We start from the raw sequence: 18,597 nt of genomic DNA on the forward strand, positions 1-18,597 counted from the left end.
AATTCATGTGTGAAAAAGTATGTGAACCTTTAGATTCAGTATCTGTTGGCACACCCTTGAGCAGCAAAAGCTTCAACTAAGCGTTTCCTGTAATTGCTGGTCAGTCTGTCACATCGGTTTTGAGGAATTGTAAACCATTCCTCCTTACAGAACCGCTTCACCTCCTGGCACAACATGTTGATGGGGTTTAGGTCCAGACTTTGACTAGGCCATTCTAAAACACTGAATTTCTTCTTCTGTAGCAATTATTTTGTAGATCTGCTTGTTTGTTTAGGATCATTGTCTTGCTGCATGACCCACTTTCGCTTTAGCTAACAAACTGCCTGACATTCTCCTCTAGAATCTTCTGATACAATGCAGAACTCATAGTTAGGTCAATGATAGCAAGCCGTCCAGGTCCTGAGGCAGAAAAGCAGCCTCAATCCATCATATTCCCACCACCATGCTTGATGTTTGGGATGAGGTTCTTCTGTCCGAACACAGTTTTGGTTTTCATCAAACATAACGTTTCTCATTGAGGCCAAAAAGTTCTACCTTTGTGATAGAGACGTGTTCAGAGGTACGCAATGGAGACTGTTTTAAGGTGAAATTAAAATAAGGCTTTATTGCGCCTGTCACTTTAAACACAGCAAACATGTAAATCAGCAAACAAAATCCGCTCCATTTTGGAGTATATATACTGTACACTTGTAGTCCAGCTCTCTTTAACTGCGTGGTTACGATTCACTGGCCCAAATCATAGGGACATATATATATATATTTATATATATATAAAGACATAGATAACAGTCATAAGAAAAGTCTTATCTGTCTCTTGCAGGGGAAGGCTTCTTTGTTCTCCTGGTGTCCACACCTTTGTGCGATAAGGCAATGTCAGGATCCAGGTTTAGAAGTACTTTCCCCTGTGTCTTGCTGGCAGCGTGCAGTCTCTTTTGGCAGGCTCAAGACGTCTGTGTTCCCTCTGCCAGTCTCATCTGTGAGACTCAGGAACCTCTTCTCTGTCTGTCTCCTTGTTCAGCTCACATGTGTGCTCAGGAGTCTCTCTTCCTGTCTCAAAGGCAGGCTTTTCTAACAAACCTCTAATCAGCCAGGTGGTGTTTGTTAATTGACTACCAGCAGTTAACCACCACACTGCTGGATTAGAGGCACATTTTTGAACAGGGATCAGTCCCCTGTTACATACCTCCCCTGTTTGTGTGAAGCTCGGGCTTGCCACGGCCAAAGCCCATCCTTCCACTCTCATTCGAGATCTTTCTGTGACTTAAATGAGAGTGGATGGAGGAAGAGAACCCTCAGTCCCGCTGGGATTGGAGCTCTTTCTCCAGTTTATTTGTGTCTCCTACTGAAGATGCTTGAGCTCAGCACTCCTCAGTCACTCGAGGAGGACTTTTCCCAAGTATCGTCTTCTTTCTGAGTGTGTGGTCATGAGATTTCCCTTGCATCGGGTGCTCCTCTTTTTGTAGATAAACTGTATGGCGACCGTTGTAGAGCAGTTAAGGACTAGCCCTTTGAGTTTTCCGCCCAGGAAGCTGTCTTTCTGCACTTCCTCTACTCAACGGAATTGCCAGTTCAGCTTCTTTGGGATTAAGTTGCACTTCCACCTTCCTTTCCAGAGAACATCCTATCTTCTCAGCTTCACCAGCTAGGGATTTTTCTGGTTTTGATTCGGCACGTGTACCTTTTTGTGTTGCCTGTTGGGCCGCTGAAGGTTTAGCTAGTGCTTGATTAGGTGGTTTAGACTTTGCAACCTTGTTTTTTAGGTGAGTGGTGTTCCCAGCTCTCACTGTACCATTTTTCCTTTGGATTTTGTGACTGGGGGATACTGAAGCTTGGTCAGGGTCAATACTTGTCCTTGTAGTACTGTAATCTCATCCGTGAGAGATCCCTGTTTTTTGAGTGCGTCTTGCAAGTCTCTTCTCAGGAAATTTATCTGCGCACTTTGATTTCTCTGAGTTTGTATCAGTGTCTCCTTCATATTCTGGAGCTCCGTAATGTTTGTCGTCAAGGTTGCTGCTGCGTCTGTTTTCTCCTTGGTGAACTGACTCAAGGGGATGGAACAGACTCTCTGTCTCTCCAGCTCTTGCTCCAGTTTCTGGGCCTTCTCCCGCTCCCTCTCATATAGAGTCACCTGGTATCGAAGCTCCGCTTCCAATGCTGCTCTGGTGACATGCAGCGTGGCCTTTAGCTCCTCATACTGCTCTGTAGGGACGCACTGGGTATTCAGACGTTCCTGTAGCGCTTGTAGCTCTTTAGCAGCCTGCAAATTTTCTTCCTGCAGAGTTTGCTACTTCTCCTCGGCATTCTGGAGGTGTGTATGCAGACCTTGCAGTTGGTTCTGCAGTCGGTGCTCTGCTTCAATCTTTTCACCTTCCAGAAGTTCCTTTATTTTTTCCAACTCGTGGAGTTTTTCATTCTTTCCATTGACGTGGTCTGTCAACTCAGAATTTTCTTTTTTTAGTCTTAAATTTTCTCTTTTTTCAGTCTCTGTACTATTCAGGGCCTCCTTGTAGTCCGCCTTCCATTTTCGCACCTCTGCTTGGAGACTGATTGTCTCCTGGCGTGAGATTTCCTTCTTTATGTTGAGGGTCTGAAGCTCCTTCTGAGAGACTTTGAGATCTGTATTAAGATTGACAATAGTCTCTTTAGAATTGTCCAGCTCCTCAGCGAGACTGTTAAGTTCCTTTTTGGAGACTTCCAGTTTTGTGCGGCAGGTGCCGATCTCGTGGTGTGACGTATCCAGTGCTCTGCGGAGTGTATGAACCTCCCTCTGGGATGCGTCCACCTCTATCCGGATACTGTTGACCTCCTGTTGTGAGGCATTCAGTTGTACGCGAACAGTGTGAACCTCTTGCTGAAAGACTGTAATCTCCTTCAGTGCCTCCTCATATTTCTGCTTAAGCTTAGTAATCATTTTATCAGATTGGATCAGCTTTTCCACCATGGTGGTATTAGTAGTGTTTGCAGTATCTAGCTCAGTCTTGAGATCGTCCAATTCTGTCCTGGCCAAAGAGTACATCGTGAGCACAGTCTTCTGTAGCTTCATGTTATTTTTCAGTAGCTCTGCGCAATCATCTTTCTTCAGTTTCAATTGTTCCCGAAGCAGATCAAGTCACACCTGGCAATTTTCAGGGCATCTTCAGGGCTGGTCAAGGGATCATCACTCATTGGTTCCGGCTCCGCTTCCCTGGTATGGTTGGTTGAGGGTTTCTCACTATTAGCACTGGACAGACACTTCTTTGGGGTACACGACTTCTGCCTTGGGCCCTCTGGATATTCTGTCATCCGCAGGACGAATTCTCTATTTCCTCTAGACTGCAGGGCATCTCGGCCCCCCTTTTCCTCCACGGGATCTGCGGACGTGTCTGTTCCTTCCACGGTAAGTGAAGAACCGCTTTTCTTTTTCTGCCTTTTTGTTTTGGATGACTCCGTCCCATCAGGAATACTGGGGTCTCCTTCTTTATTTGATACTTCAGCAGCTTCATTGTATACGCCAGGCTTTTCTTGCAGTTGCGTTAGCTGACAGAAATATTTGGTGATCTGCTGCTCCCGCTCTTTCTCCTGCCGATCATATTCATCATCATAGAGAGCGGTCTTTTCGGTTCGTACCGAGTTCAGGCACCCCCACCATTCTTGGGGTGTTTTGTGGGTGTGACTCGGTTTGGGTTCCCCGGAAGAGATGTCTTTCTCCTTATCGTACTGGAAGGGCCACTCTTTCATTGGGTAGGGTTCATTACAGGAACGCTGCATCTTGTCCTCCATTTTGGGGCTATCCGGTGTATTTTTCTTCCTGACCCAGGAGGCGCTATTGCAGCTGTTGCCACTGTATTTGCTAGAACCCCAAATGGTGGTAGTCCTACAGGTGGGCATATTTTGCTTGTAGAGGTCGTAGCTCTCACATGCATCTCTGTAGACTTTTTCTTCCTTTGGGTAAGTTTTACAATATTAGCAGTGCTGTGCATGCATTCACTCATCGTCTGAATAAGGCTTGAAGGGACACTGCTCCATGTGGTGGGGTTCTTTACACCAGGAACAAATTTTCTTCCCTATTTCTGCAGAGTCTGTATTTGACTTCAGCTGGGCGGCCATTTTAAATTCCCAGGGTTTTTTTTTTCCTACAGGTGTATTCTTCACCTTGACCTATTGGGGCTCTATTTCTTTAAATACAATGCTTGCTAGCTGCCCATTTCCTTACTTCAACAAAGGCATTTGCTTTACACCATTCACTTGATATATGCAATCCCTCCGCTTCAGCAAAATAATTTGGTTTTCTGCTTGAGTTCAGTAATTTTCAGTCTCATCTTTGGGTAATATGGCCTTCACTCTTCACACTTTGGGTGCATGTTGTACTCCCAAGATACATACAGACTTTACTTGCAAAAAAAAAATATTCTCTTTTTTTTCCCACTTTCTTTCACTCCGGGCAGGGCGACTTAACACTCAGCAATTGGCTTTGGGTTACCCTTTACACAGTTCAGCAATCCCTTTTTACCCGGCGGGGCAATTTTACACACAGCACTTGCTTGCTGAAAATTCCCCTGCTTCAGCAAAACATTTTTTTTATAGAAAATAATAAACAACGCCTAACTCCTATCATTGGAGCGCTAACTCACTTCTTGAACCCTGACTACGGCTGGAAGGCAAAAACACCTATTTCAACGACCATATTACACTTTATTGTGATAGGCAAGTAAGGTTTACCTGCTTCAGCACAGTCTCTCTCCTCTTGGAATCGGGGAAAAGAGTCCATCTGTAGTTTTGTGGCTTTCTTCAGTGCAGTGTAGATTTCCTGCCTGGATGTGTATCCCTTTAATTCTGATCTCTGCTGCAGGTGAATCTTGTTTATGTTGCTCAGGCTGTTTGCAAGACTGTATGCAGGCAAAAAGCACAACAAAAATTTCACAGGCAATCTCCGGGACCCCTTTTAACTTCAAGGGCCACCTCTCATCCCAACTTGTGACACCATATGTAAGAGACGTGTTCAGAGGTACGCAATGGAGACTGTTTTAAGGTGAAATTAAAATAATGCTTTATTGCGCCAGTCACTTTAAACACAGCAAACATGTAAATCAACAAACAAAATCCGCTCCACTTTGGAGTATATATACTGTACACTTGTAGTCCAGCTCTTTTTAACTGCGTGGTTACGATTCACCGGCCCAAATCATAGGGATATATATATATATATATATGTATATATATATATATATATATATATAGACATAGATAACAGTCATAAGAAAAGTCTTATCTGTCTCTTGTAGGGGAAGGCTTCTTTGTTCTCCTGGTGTCCACACCTTTGTGCGATAAGGCAATGTCAGGATCCAGGTTTAGAAGTACTTTCCCCTGTGTCTTGCTGGCAGTGTGCAGTCTCTTTTGGCGGGCTCAAGACGTCTGTGTTCCCTCTGCCAGTCTCATCTGTGAGACTCAGAAACCTCTTCTCTGTCTGTCTCCTTGTTCAGCTCACATGTGTGCTCAGGAGTCTCTCTTCCTGTCTCAAAGGCAGGCTTTTCTAACAAACCTCTAATCAGCCAGGTGGTGTTGGTTAATTGGCTACCAGCAGTTAACCACAACACTGCTGGATTAGAGGCACATTTTTGAACAGGGATCAGTCCCCTGTTACACTTTGACTCCAGAGAACATTGTTCAAGAAGTCTTGTGGATCATCTATCTACTATTTGGCAAACTTAAGATGGGCAACAATGATCTTTTCAGAGATCAATGGTTTCCTCCTGGCTATCCTTCCATGAACACCATTCTTGTTCAGTCTTTTTCTGATAGTTGAGTCATGAAAACTCATATTAGTCAATCTGAGAGTGGCCTGCAGATCCTTGGATGTGTCTTGTGTCCTTTGTGACTTCCTGAATGATTTGCCGGTTTGTTCTTGGAGAGAATTGGTATGATGACCGCTCCTGGGTAGAGTGACTGTGGCCTTTAACTTTTTTCTATTTGTCCGACAATGGATTGGTGGAGCCCCAAATCCTTAGAAATGGTTTTGTAACCCTTTCTAGACTAATAAGCATCAATAACTGCTTTTCTGAGGCCCGTAGAGATTTATTTTGATCGTGGCATGACATGTTTCCATACACCTATGTGGTGAAGACCAAATTCCCAAAGTTTCTGATCTTTATATAGGGTTTGGTCTCCCAAACTCACACCTGAAGATCTACCTAATTCTAATTATTCCTTTTAATTTAGCTGATAAAACCAGGGTTTCATTTACTTTTTCACATACCCTGACTCTTAATTACTCATTGTTTGTCAAATTCATACATCATTTTGTTTCAAAAGACATGGAATTGGTTAATGTAAACCTTATTGGATAATTAAGAAAAGGAGGTAATCAAGAAGGTTATCGTGAAAAAATTATGGAATTTCCGTAATAATTATTGTGATTCACAAACTTTTTCTCGCCACTGTAAATATATGCTGACAGACTGGGTTCCAGTTGGGTTTCAATAACTTTCCCCATAGCCTTCACTAGGAAAGGAACTATGATAAGGGTTCTGTAGTTAGCCATGCAGTCTAATGAAGGCCTTTTTTTTTCTTTTTAAATAAGTATGACGACCGCTTTTTTCAGCGGCTCTAGAAAGATCCCTGCTGGAAAGCGCACAGGACTATATTGACAAATACAGGGCCTACATCAACACACCCTATAGGAAGACATGTTGGGCCTAGATCCACATCACAGGTAGTGGGGTGCAACACTGTACCCTGTATAGTTTGCACAATGTCATCCACATGCATATGGTCAAAGCTAGACCATGAAGTCAGTGAACCCGTGATCACATACCTCTGTTTTCTGGCCTGGATGGAGGATACCTTATCAGCGGAGAAGATACCAAACTCATCACAAAGTGAATGGGAAAGGCTAAACCAGGACTGCAGACACGTTGGCCTCCAAATTCTCTCCACAGTGCGGGAAGGGCTGAGCCGGCCTATTGTCCTCCGTCTCAACTCTCGTGACAGGAAGTTCTCATGATTGATTGTTTATTATTTCAAAATATGATGGATCAGTTTAAACTTGACCTCCACCATGTGAGTACTTCGCCAGCGTCCTTCAAGCCTGCAACTCCTCTTGTTCAATTCCCTAACAGTGATGTCAAACAAGGTGTTTGGGTGTGTCAGGTATCGTATACAAACAAGAGCGATAGTATCCATTGCAACTCTCACACACCTATTGTATTAATGGACAAGAGCACAGGATCCTTATAGACATCAATTATGTAACAGAGATCCAAGTTTGCCATGAGGCCCCCTGGAATCAGACCACTCCAGGCGATACCTAGTCATCTCCAGGGTGGAAGGCCTATTTGGGGGTCCACGATTGAAGACCAAGTGGAGAGATGATCTGGCCAAACAACCAGGTCTATCATTAGGAGTTATCGAGGAATTAAATCACATGGGTAGCATAATAGAATGTACAGAATAATTTCTAGGTTTCTTCCACTTTTGCCCCCCCAATTTCTTAGTAGCAAAAATGTGTGCTAGGCCTGAGGTAGCATGAATCTGACCAAAGGTTTGTATCAAAATGAAGACATTTACTATTACTTGCTTGAGATAAACACAAGGGACTCATATATAGCTGCGTGGACAAGCAAAGGAACAGGAAATATATGTTGATTCATAAACACCACTGATCAATCAGGCTCCTGATAAACTTAAGATATGAAATGAAACTGGGTTTAGAAATTGTGACAGTTGTGTTTCAAAGCCTTACAGTATAAGCCTTTAAAATTATTATTTTAGTATGTAAGTCGTCTGAGTGAACACATTTAATGTATTTAGGAGTATGTAGTGTATGGCTTCGCTACACCTTTGGAGGTTTGAAAAAGTGCATAGAAGCAAGGTTCGCTCTGTGTACGCGCTATAGAAGACATTGAGATAGATAGTCTTTAGTAGGAAGACTAGATCCCATGGCTGTTTGTGACCGTATAGAATATGTGGAACAATTATTCAGCACATACAGTACATTGCTACAGTATTTATACAATGTGCAGAACATTACTTACTAATCACTGATTTGTACATAATTTTAATGAATCTTCAGTTCCATCAGTGTAATCACACTGTATGGTCATGGTAGACCAATATAAAATATGGATTTTCACCTGAAAATGGCCCCAGCGGTCCTTTGGACTATATAGAATAAGGTCCTAAATGTGCAGCTAAAATGTTCATATATCGCAATAGAATCGCACACCATAATGTTCATTTTCACATTTAAAAATAATAAAACTTCAATACAAAATGTACCATAAAGTTTCAAACGTTCTCCCCAATGCTTTCACTCGCAAAATAGATCCCTGTGAGCCACAGAACTGAGGAAAAACATGTTTTATGTCCAGACTGTGGTTAAGTATCAAAAGGCTTTATACATTCAAAAAAATCTCATCTACATTTAGATATTTTGAGAATGAAGTCAGCTGGACTGTACTTTCTTTACGAGAGATGTTCAACACTTCTCATTAACGTCTTCACTCCCACTTACACCGTCTCTAGCAAATCATTTCTGCCTTACCTGTTGGCTTTATGAGAGACATAATGTTTGCAAGACATTTTTACAATGTGTGTAGCCTTCATTTTATGTCCAATATCCAACCTCAGTCTAATATAGTGGCACTGTGTCCAAAAACAGGATACATTTGCTTAGTATCAAGATATATAAGCTCTTAAAGATAAATAAATAAATGAGCTGATAATTTAGTTTTAACCGCTGCATCTTTGGAATAATTTCAATGTTTTTTCCTCAACGTAAGTAGAAACCAAAAACTGGCCCCAAATTCAAGTAGTATGTATTGGCGGTAATGTACTAGGGCAAATTTGGAGCAAAATGTACACAATTGTGTAATTCTCATTTTATGACAATGTACCGTATCACGCTCTTTGCTCCAAGTTTTGTCAGTGTGTGCTTTGGGGAGTGTTGGAGTTAGGGAGGAGTTACATGGCATATTATAATTACAGTACATGCATCAAACTCTGGGTCTCCGTGCATCAATTTTATATCTTGTGTGGAAAAAGATCTGCAAGGTTGGAGGTGGCACAATTGCTAACAATGTGCGCCAAATGTAACACACTTTGCTCCATTTTCTGTTTGTACAAAATGTAAAAATGTGTGAAAACAAACTTCCAATTCGTACTTCATTTACATTGAAGCCGCTTTGAGCATTTCAGAATCGTTTTCAGGCAAAACTTTTTCAACTTATTAAATACCTAACACTTCAGTGCAGTTGTTTTTCTGCTACCTCTTTTGTTAGCAGAGACACAAAACAACACATTGCATTGGTTGCTCCTCTGGCAGTAAAGGAATTAAAGCAGCAATCCAAGCCGTTTTTCTTTTGTTTTTCCTTACTTTTTTAATGCAGGGGATTGGCGGAGCTGAACCCCGTTAATTTCAGCTCCGGGCACCCCCTGCATCCGGAGATACTTTCCTCCAAAGAAATAGTTGGTGTGTACTGCTTCATTACAAATATAATACAGTACCCTGTTTTCCAGCTTTAACTAGACATCTTGTGTACCAACAAGTTAATGTGCTAAATAGCTGTACAGTACTAAGTATTTACAGTATGTACTGTATGTACTAAGGATCCTACTAAATAAAGCACACACAATGCATGATAATAAAAAAGGTAATACTGTAAGTGTTACTGCACTTCATTTCAGCCAGTTATAAACAGCTTAGATCAGGGGTGGCCAACCCATGGCCCGCGAAATTGGCAGGGGCCCGTGTGATACTCCGAGGGATCAGCCTCTTCTCACACCAGCCCACATCAGAAGTTGGGTCACACTTCTTCACAGCAGGATCAGAGGGGAGATGGGGCCGCGTGGCAGATGAGGAAAATGGGCCCAACTTCCAGTGCGGGCCGACGTGAGAAGAGGCTGATCACCAGCGTATGCCATGGGCCACTGCACCCCACCAAGGTGAAATTGTGAGTATGGTGGGGGGCATGGGGGGGGGGAGAGGATGCATAGTGAGGGAGAGGGATAGAGGAGCAATTGTGAGTGAGCGGGGAGGAGGAATTATGAGTGACGGGGATGAGAGATTTGTGAGGGGAGGATTGTGAGTGAGGGGGCAGGAATTGTGAATGAGTGAGGGGGAATTGTGAGTGTGTGGGGAAGGAGGAAATGTGAGTGACAGGGAGAGGAGGAATTGTGAGTGGGCAGTGAATGAATTTTGAGTGAGGGGGAGGAGGAATTGATAGGGGAGGATTGTGAGTGAGGGGGTAGGAATTGTGAATAAGGGGGGAATTCTGAGTGAGGGGGAATTCTGAGTGAGTGAGGTGAAATTGTGAGTGCGGGGGAATTGAGAAAGGATGGAATTGAGAGAGTAGGAGGGGGAGAGTGAGTGAAATGAAAGGGGAGATTGGGAGAGAGGATGGGGGAGAGTGAGGGAGAGGGGAAAGAGTGATCTAGAGGGGGGAGTAAGAGACAGAGGGGGGGAGAGAGAAGGGCAATGAGTGGGGGGAGAGAAATACATGGGGGAGGGACAGAGAGGGGAGAGATAAAAATAGGGGGGTGAGAGAGAGGAGATGAGAGTAAGAGAGGGACTGGGGTGAGAGAAGGGGGGGAGGACCAGGATGCCGAGACAAGGGGCCCAGGTGGAAACTCTAGTCATGGGCCCCGGGTAAAGCTGTCGGTGGCCCCGTCTGTTCAACATGGACTGCTGTAGTCCCCACCACTGCACTTCTACTACACCACCTACGGCAGCGACGGGGAGGACATTGGCACCCCTAAAAAGATTGTGCCCATTTATTCGCCCGTCTGAGAAAAAGGTTGTCAACTCCTGGCTTAGATTTTGGGACAAAGCTTTACTGATCTTATATTAATAGTTTATACAATATTTATGCCCTAAAAGCAAAAAAGGAAAGAAGTGCATACAGTGATTGATGTAATGCAATGTATCTTTAGCAATACATCTATAGATGCCCAAAGTACAGCGATACAGACTCGCTAAACTACGCACAAGATCTTTCTTACCTAACCTCCGGTTGCGGTACTGCTTCTAAACTTGCTGGCACCTGGACCCCTTTCTCCCACTCCTGCCTCCAAGGATCAGCTAGTATGTAGAAATCATCTGGGCCAAGCTGGTACGAATCAGGGATTTTCATAGCGGTTATCAGGTCGGTGCGAAAAACCTAAAAGAATTACAGCGAAGACTTGAAGGTACGTGTTGAAGGAAAAAAGCAATCGTGATGTAGGAGCTCAGAATCAAATAATATACTTTGACAAAGACCCTAGATGAATAGTGGTATTTGAGCTCCACTGTGGATGATGGAGTTGGTCCCACATAGGACCAATGTGCTATATATTTATTGTTAGTGTAGGACCTATATATTAGGTATGACTTGGCAAGGTATGACTTGGCAAGGCTTATCATGTTGAGTCTAAACTCCCCCTTTTTTTCTGAAATAAGAAATAGGGCAGGGTTAACGATATTTTATTGCAGGCTTTATACAGAATACTGAATAGAATGAAGAGATAATAATGGTCTATTTGTTTTGCAGGCTTATGTAGGATTTGCGATTGACTGAAAACTACCATTGTCTTGCATCAGATCTTTTTGAATAAGAAAGTTGAGGGATGTGTGTAGGAAATTTTTACTCTCAATGAGAATGCTATGTATAATGAGCTAAAAGTAGGCGATTGATGCATGTTTATACAATAAAATCAGAGAAGTCCAAGCGGCTTATTCATTTGACTTGAACGGGAGTTTCTGTGTAATAATAGTGCCCCAATTGCCTCTGTTTCAGTTTAATGAATAACCCCCTAAGTATTTTTCAATCATTTTTCAAAGCTTATCCCGGGAATGTTTGTAATCATTCCAACCTGTTGTTTAGGTTGGATTCTACTGCACCAATCTTGTCCACAGTTTTTGCTCTGGCATGGATAGGGCGTGAATAAAATCAGATATCTTTCAAATGCCCCTTCTTCCAACCCCACCCGCTCCCTTCAGAAGGGTTAGAAAAAGTGATATTTTCTGACTTTCGGTAATGACTTAAAAGTACTTTTGTACTTGTTTAATATTTGTGAAGGCATCAATCCCCTACGTGTTAACCTATTACACGTCACTGTTACGAGACTCATGTTCATTAAAGACAGCGCCATTGAAGAAGCAAACCAACGACAACCTGCTTTATCAATCAAAATTGATAAGTAATTTTAAAATAGCAAGGCAAAAAAACACAACGGAGATGTTAGTTTAAGTATGAGAAACAGAATGATATGCATAATAAACTAAATATATATTATACATACATATGTAGCAGTCATTAATGGCGTGTTGCAGCAGGACACACAACACATTAGTGCGTTATATTATGTCACGTGTATTACTGATGTGAAGCGCTATGTACATAGATGGCGCTAAATAGATATATGTATATACACATACACATATATGTATATGTATATACAGTATATATATATATATATATATATATATATATATATATATATATACATATACACACACACTAGCGGGTGCAATAATGCCTGCTACAAGTTTATTATTAGTTTAAATCGTTATCCGTGTTTTGTGTATATTGGAGGTGTTTCCGAAACATTTAAAGATTACCAAATAGTGCAAACACGGATTTTTCTGAAAGAGTTATTTTCTGCAGACAGTAACCGCTTGGCTCAATGACATTTGGAAAATACATTATAGTGAAATCCTAAAGCTTTTTTCAATTATGATATTATGTGTGTATCCAGAATTGGACCTAATGCCACATTTCAATCAAAATCACCAAAAGTTAAAGTAACTTAACTGAGAATATGTTAATTATTTAATACAATATTTGTCTCTGGTAGCCTTTTTCCTACTCCTTTGAAAGACATTTAAAATATATAAATTTGTGGATGGAGTCTTTCAGCAGATGTGATTAAGCTTTCCGTAGTTTTATTGAGGTTGTTCAGGAGATATGATTTTTCTGTATGTAACTATGTAACTATGTTGATTAAATGCATACTATTTCCTTTTCATTGGAGGAGGAGTGGCTCAGTGAGTAAAGACACTGACTGCCACTGAGTTTGAAGCAGGGGAATCTGGTTCAATTTCCGGTGTCAGCTCCTGGTGACCTTGGGCAAGTCACCTTATCTCCCTGCGCCTCAGGCACCAAAAAATAGATTGTAAGCTCCACAGGGCAGGGACTGTGCCTGCAAAATGTCTCTGTAAAGCGCTACGTAAAACTAGCAGCGCTGTACAAGAACATGCTATTTTTTTCATGGAGAAAAATAATGCATACTATTTCATTGATATGTTGAAAACAACCTCAATGCTCATTATTTAGTTTTTCTGTTAAATTATTTTGTGGAAGTATGCATCTTAAGTGAGCTGCCGTGCCTCAGCACTAAAGTTATGAAGTCCAATGATAGAAACTGATGTTAAAGATAAAAATTAAAAATAAGCTTTATGGAATTTATTTACCTACATTTTTTTATTTTTTAAACTCATTGCTTTGTATGGCATTTATTTTCCTTAATAAAACCGGCTCTGTTTTTTGCTCCTGTTTTGGATCCAAGTGACTATGATGAACAGTTAATAAAATCGATAAATAAAAAACCTATGTTGCACTGTATTATTTTAAAAACTACATCAAGGGGAGGAGTTCCACTTCCTCTAGCTCCTCCCTTTTGTGTGAGGTCATAGAACCTGCATGTCTTCCCCTCCACCATTCTATTCTTACGTTCCAGTCTCTGACAGAAAGAATGTGTGCATATACATAAGATGACATCATCAGGAAACGGCAATAAACAATTCATAGACCTCAATGAGAAAAGCAAATGACGATTTTTCATAAAACTACAAATATAAAAATGGTATACTTTTGATGCATTTGTTTAAGGAAGCCAATTACCCTTGTAATTGTACTGCCTATTTAAGTTTAACAAGTAATCCTCTTACCCTGAGCCTCTCTCCTCAGTGCATTTTGTGACCGGAAAGCGTGACCATTGCTATATGAACTGAGCTCAACCACCGACTCTGCCTCGGATGTATCATAGCGATTTTCTGTCAGCGCGCTCCTGAGCTCCATAACTGCTGTCTTAATAAAGCTCTGAAGGTTTGGTGACAATCCACTGAGCTGGGCATTCTCCTCTACCCACAGCTTAGGGATGTTTCATGTAGGAAAGATGTTGTAAGCGTTAATCTCTCCACTGCTGAAGAGATCTTCACAAAGGAAGTCTTTAACCCAGTAGTGCAACTTTCGTGATGACTTTTCTTGTTGATAAGTTGAAGTGGATCAAGAATAGAGTTGGATGTTTAATATATACCAACTACTAGGGGTCATATGTAAAGATCCATATGTTGTGCCACCAAGAATACAGAGTGGATAATGTCTCCTATTTGTGATGAGTTGGTCTGAGCCTTAGTGTGATTCTGGCAGCCTGCAGTCCAATATCTCAATATTATGCCAGGCCTATGATAAATATGAGTCAGTGCATTAGCGCACAGGCCATTCTAGCAGTGAAATGGTTGAAGCACAGTATTTTTTCACATCTTAATTATATTTTGACTGGACTTATGTATGTAAATGTTAAGGGGCTTTGTACTTGGGCAGTCATATAAGTAAACATGGATCTATGTGAAAATGAGTGTGTTAGATAATGTAAACAGACCAGTTGATGCACGCTGGCCCATAGGAGACACCCATCAACCAGTGTATAGTACATATACTCATTCAGCCAAAATGTAATTACGCTCCTAAGCTAGTGAATAGTTCATGAACCGAGTAGCTGTTCTGATCCCAAGTGTAGATTTCTTACAGGTTGTAACACCTTTTAATTGACCAACATTAGAGTTATTCATAGAGGAAATTATACTGGTCAGAGATTTCAGAACCTCACAGGCCTATCTTTCAAATGTGTAAAGGTAAGAAAGCCAGTATCAGGAAAGCCCAGTTCATCAAGACAAGAGCAAAGTGCAGAAATATGTTAATTTATCCTTCATTAGTCTTTGTTTGGATTCAGAAGATTTAAAACAAAATAATATATACATATATACAGTATCAATACAGTAGTACTATTAGTAATGTAATAGTGTCACATATTAAAAACATCAGACAAGTGTAAAATGTTCTCTCTACATATATACGTGCATAAATACTGTACACACACACACAGTAGTACAGTTATAATGTTAATTTTAATTAACATGATTATATATATATATATATATATATATATTGTGACAGAAACCAGGGGATGGTAATAAATTCCGTATATAGGGCTCCCAGGATACTAGACAGTTTCTATCCTGTTTGGCCTGGGAGTGCAGCCTTATAATACATACACTCCATCCCACAGTTTGGCAAGCGCTGGAACTGAGGGATGAGAGATCCAGACCAGAGTTTGTCTGCTGCCTGATTTCTGTCACCTGTCATGCTAATTAGGAATCAGGTATGAAAGACTGATTTCCTGTTTGCTCTGGGCTCCCCACAAGAGCCAGGAGGCTGGAAGGCTGCTGAACTACAGAGGGGAGAAGCCTCTTCCCCAAACAGGTTCAATCTTTCTGTTCATTTGTGTAAGACTGCAAAAGTACCGTGTTTTGATGTTGGAAGTGGAAAAGCCACTTCCAACCCTGAGTCAGGGATATCTAAGTTAAGTTATCGCTCAGGTGAGCAGCTTTTGTTTTGATCTGTTTTCTGTTGTATGCACTGTGGCAGTCTCAGTGCCTGGGACTGAATAAACCAGGCATAGCCTGTTTAAAGGAACAGTACGTGACGCCTCATCATTTAACCTACCCTAAAAGACCGTGTTCTAAACAGTCCCGGACAAACGACGGAGCCCCGGAGTAAGCCGTTTGTCACATATGGTGGAGAATGCGGGCAGAGCACTAGGGGGTCTGCGGGTTGAAGAACTTTGAAAAAAAAAAAAAAGTTTTTTTCATCCTCTGCAAACAAGATGGAAGACGTGGTGGGTGCGCTGGTACGCAATGTCGCTGCCCAGAAAGACGCGAATGAAACCCAGCAACAGCTGTTAATAGCCCAGCAAGAAACTAATGCAAACCAGCAGCAGACGAATGCAGCCCAGCAACAGCTGCTAATAGCCCAGCAAGAGATTAATGCCAACCAGCAACAGGCGAATGCCAACCAGCAACAGGCGAATGCAAACCAGCAACAGACGAATGAAGCCCTGCAAAACGCGAATGCAAACCAGCAAGAGACAAACCGCTTGCTGAGAGAGGAGCAACAGCGGTTCGCTCAGGGCTTACAGCAGGAACTCGAGATCCTGAGGGGGACTATCAGTAACCTTCCACTGGCAGCGGCAGCCCCAGTTCCGAAAATGACCAGGGCAAGCCACTACCTTCAGAAGATGGGACCCTCGGATGATGTGGAAGCCTATCTTCTCACGTTTGAACGCACGGCACAGAGAGAGGGATGGCCAGAAGCTGAGTGGGCTGGTCTAATCGCACCCTTCCTAAGCGGCGAACCCCAGAAGGCTTACTTTGATCTAGAGCCAGCCGAAGCTAACGTCTATGCAAAATTGAAGTTCGAGATCCTCGCCCGCCTCGGCGTAACCACGGCTGTTCGCGCCCAAAGGTTTCACGCATGGTCCTTCACGATGGATAAAGCCACCCGAAGCCAGATGTATGACCTCATCCACCTCGCCCGGAAGTGGCTACAACCCGAGATCAACTCAGCCAGCCACATCGTGGAACGGTTGGTCATGGACCAGTTCTTGAGGAAACTTCCCTCTGCCTTACGCCGTTGGGTCAGTCGGAGTGACCCCCACAATGCGGATGAGCTTGTGGCCCTCGTAGAAAGGTACAATGCAGCAGAAGAGCACCCGCAACCCACAGTCGTGGAGCAACCCCACTACCCGAGGTTCCAGGACTCTTCCAGAGACGGTAAAAGGGTACCGGGGTTAAGGGGCGCTGAAGAGCGGCGACCACCTTCACGCAGCACCAGCAACAGTGGTTCGCACACTAAGGGCAATAGCCAACATGGGGAGCCGGGAAAAGGCTCTAAGTGGGACACAGACTATGTACCTAAATGTGTAAATTGTCATGAGAGGGGCCACACAGCAAAAATCTGCCCACTAAATGATGAGCCCATGCAATGCAACAGCGTGGAACCTTATTCGCTGTTGTCCCAATGTATGGGCCCTAGCCCAGAGGACCCCTTGAATAACCATCTGTGGGCATTTGTAAAGGTTAATGGTAAGAGGGTTCGGGCACTTCTTGACTCTGGGAGCATGGTCACATTAGTGTCCGAATACCTCTTGCCCATTAAGAAGAAACAGGGAAACAGTTCACAAAGAGTGGCAATTTGTTGTATACATGGGGATAATCATGAATATTCCACTGTTGATGTTTTTTTGAAACAGAGTTTGGTTCTTTAGATTTCAAGGTGGGTATTGTACCCAAACTGGCACATGATGTGTTAATAGGGACCGACTTTCCCCATTTTCTAAAAATGTGGTCCCCCGCTCAGAATAGCGCCCAGAGTTCAATAGCGGACCATAACGAAGTATTAGAAGAAACAAATCCTTTCCCTTTTTCAGAAATGGAGGTTGATGAGGGCCCAAATAAGAAGGGGGAAAAGGAGGAGTGCTGTAAAATTCCCTTCCCCATCACTACTTTGGTAGGGAATACCCCAAATCAAGATGTTGAGCAGACACTTACCACCCCAGAACCGGATAAGACCCTCGCTGACCTAGAGGTCAGTCCTGGGAGTTTTAAGAAGGCCCAGTGGGAGGACCCCACATTAGCGGTAGCAAGGGGAAATATACGGGACCAGAATAGTACTCCTGGCCAACCAGATAGGTCACTTGCTTACCCCTACTTCGAGGTAGAGAACGACCTAGTATATCGGGTTGATAAAAGGAAATCAGTTACAACTAAACAATTGTTGGTACCACGGACATTCCGTAACGTAGTATTACACCTCGCACATAGTCATCCATTGGGGGGACACCTAGGGGTGGAAAAGACAAAAGAAAAGGTTCTCCGAAGCTTCTATTGGCCTGGGGTTCTGGCAGAAGTTACGAATTATTGTTCCTCATGCCCAGAATGTCAGATCACCGCCCCGTTCAAGGCGTACCGCAGCCCATTGGTACCCCTTCCCATAATAGAGGTACCATTTGACCGGATTGCTATGGATCTAGTAGGACCCCTAATAAAGTCTGCTAGGGGACATCAGCATATATTGGTAATATTAGATTATGCCACCCGATATCCGGAGGCAGTTCCCCTACGTAGCACCTCAGCTAAAAACATAGCAAAAGAGTTAGTAGTTCTGTTTTCCCGGGTCGGGATTCCTAAAGAGATTCTATCTGACCAGGGAACACCATTTATGTCCCAAGTAACGAAAGAGCTATGTAAACTCCTAAAAATCAAGCATCTCAGAACCTCAGTCTATCATCCACAAACAGATGGTTTAGTGGAAAGGTTCAATAAAACCTTAAAGAGCATGTTACGGCGGGCGGTTGATAAAGATGGGAAAAACTGGGATTGTTTGTTACCGTACCTGTTATTTGCCATTAGGGAAGTTCCCCAATCATCCACAGGCTTCTCCCCGTTTGAACTATTGTATGGCCGACACCCAAGGGGCTTACTGGATATAGCCAAAGAGACTTGGGAACACGAGGTTACCCCTTACA

General features: G+C 42.7%; 1 protein-coding gene across 4 annotated transcripts in view; it reads right to left on the reverse strand.

The window, feature by feature from the left end:
* The window catches only part of JADE2 (jade family PHD finger 2), a 352,120-nt gene that overhangs the window by 204,903 nt on the left and 128,620 nt on the right, over positions 1-18,597 (reverse strand). For all 4 annotated transcript variants that reach the window (XM_075601153.1, XM_075601154.1, XM_075601157.1 and 1 more), the window contains exon 6: positions 10,975-11,132. In XM_075601153.1, the coding sequence (XP_075457268.1) occupies positions 10,975-11,132 (158 nt within the window). The remainder of the gene's footprint in view (positions 1-10,974; positions 11,133-18,597) is intronic.

Source organism: Ascaphus truei, chromosome 5 (assembly GCF_040206685.1).
Source record: "Ascaphus truei isolate aAscTru1 chromosome 5, aAscTru1.hap1, whole genome shotgun sequence".
Taxonomy (NCBI): domain Eukaryota; kingdom Metazoa; phylum Chordata; class Amphibia; order Anura; family Ascaphidae; genus Ascaphus; species Ascaphus truei.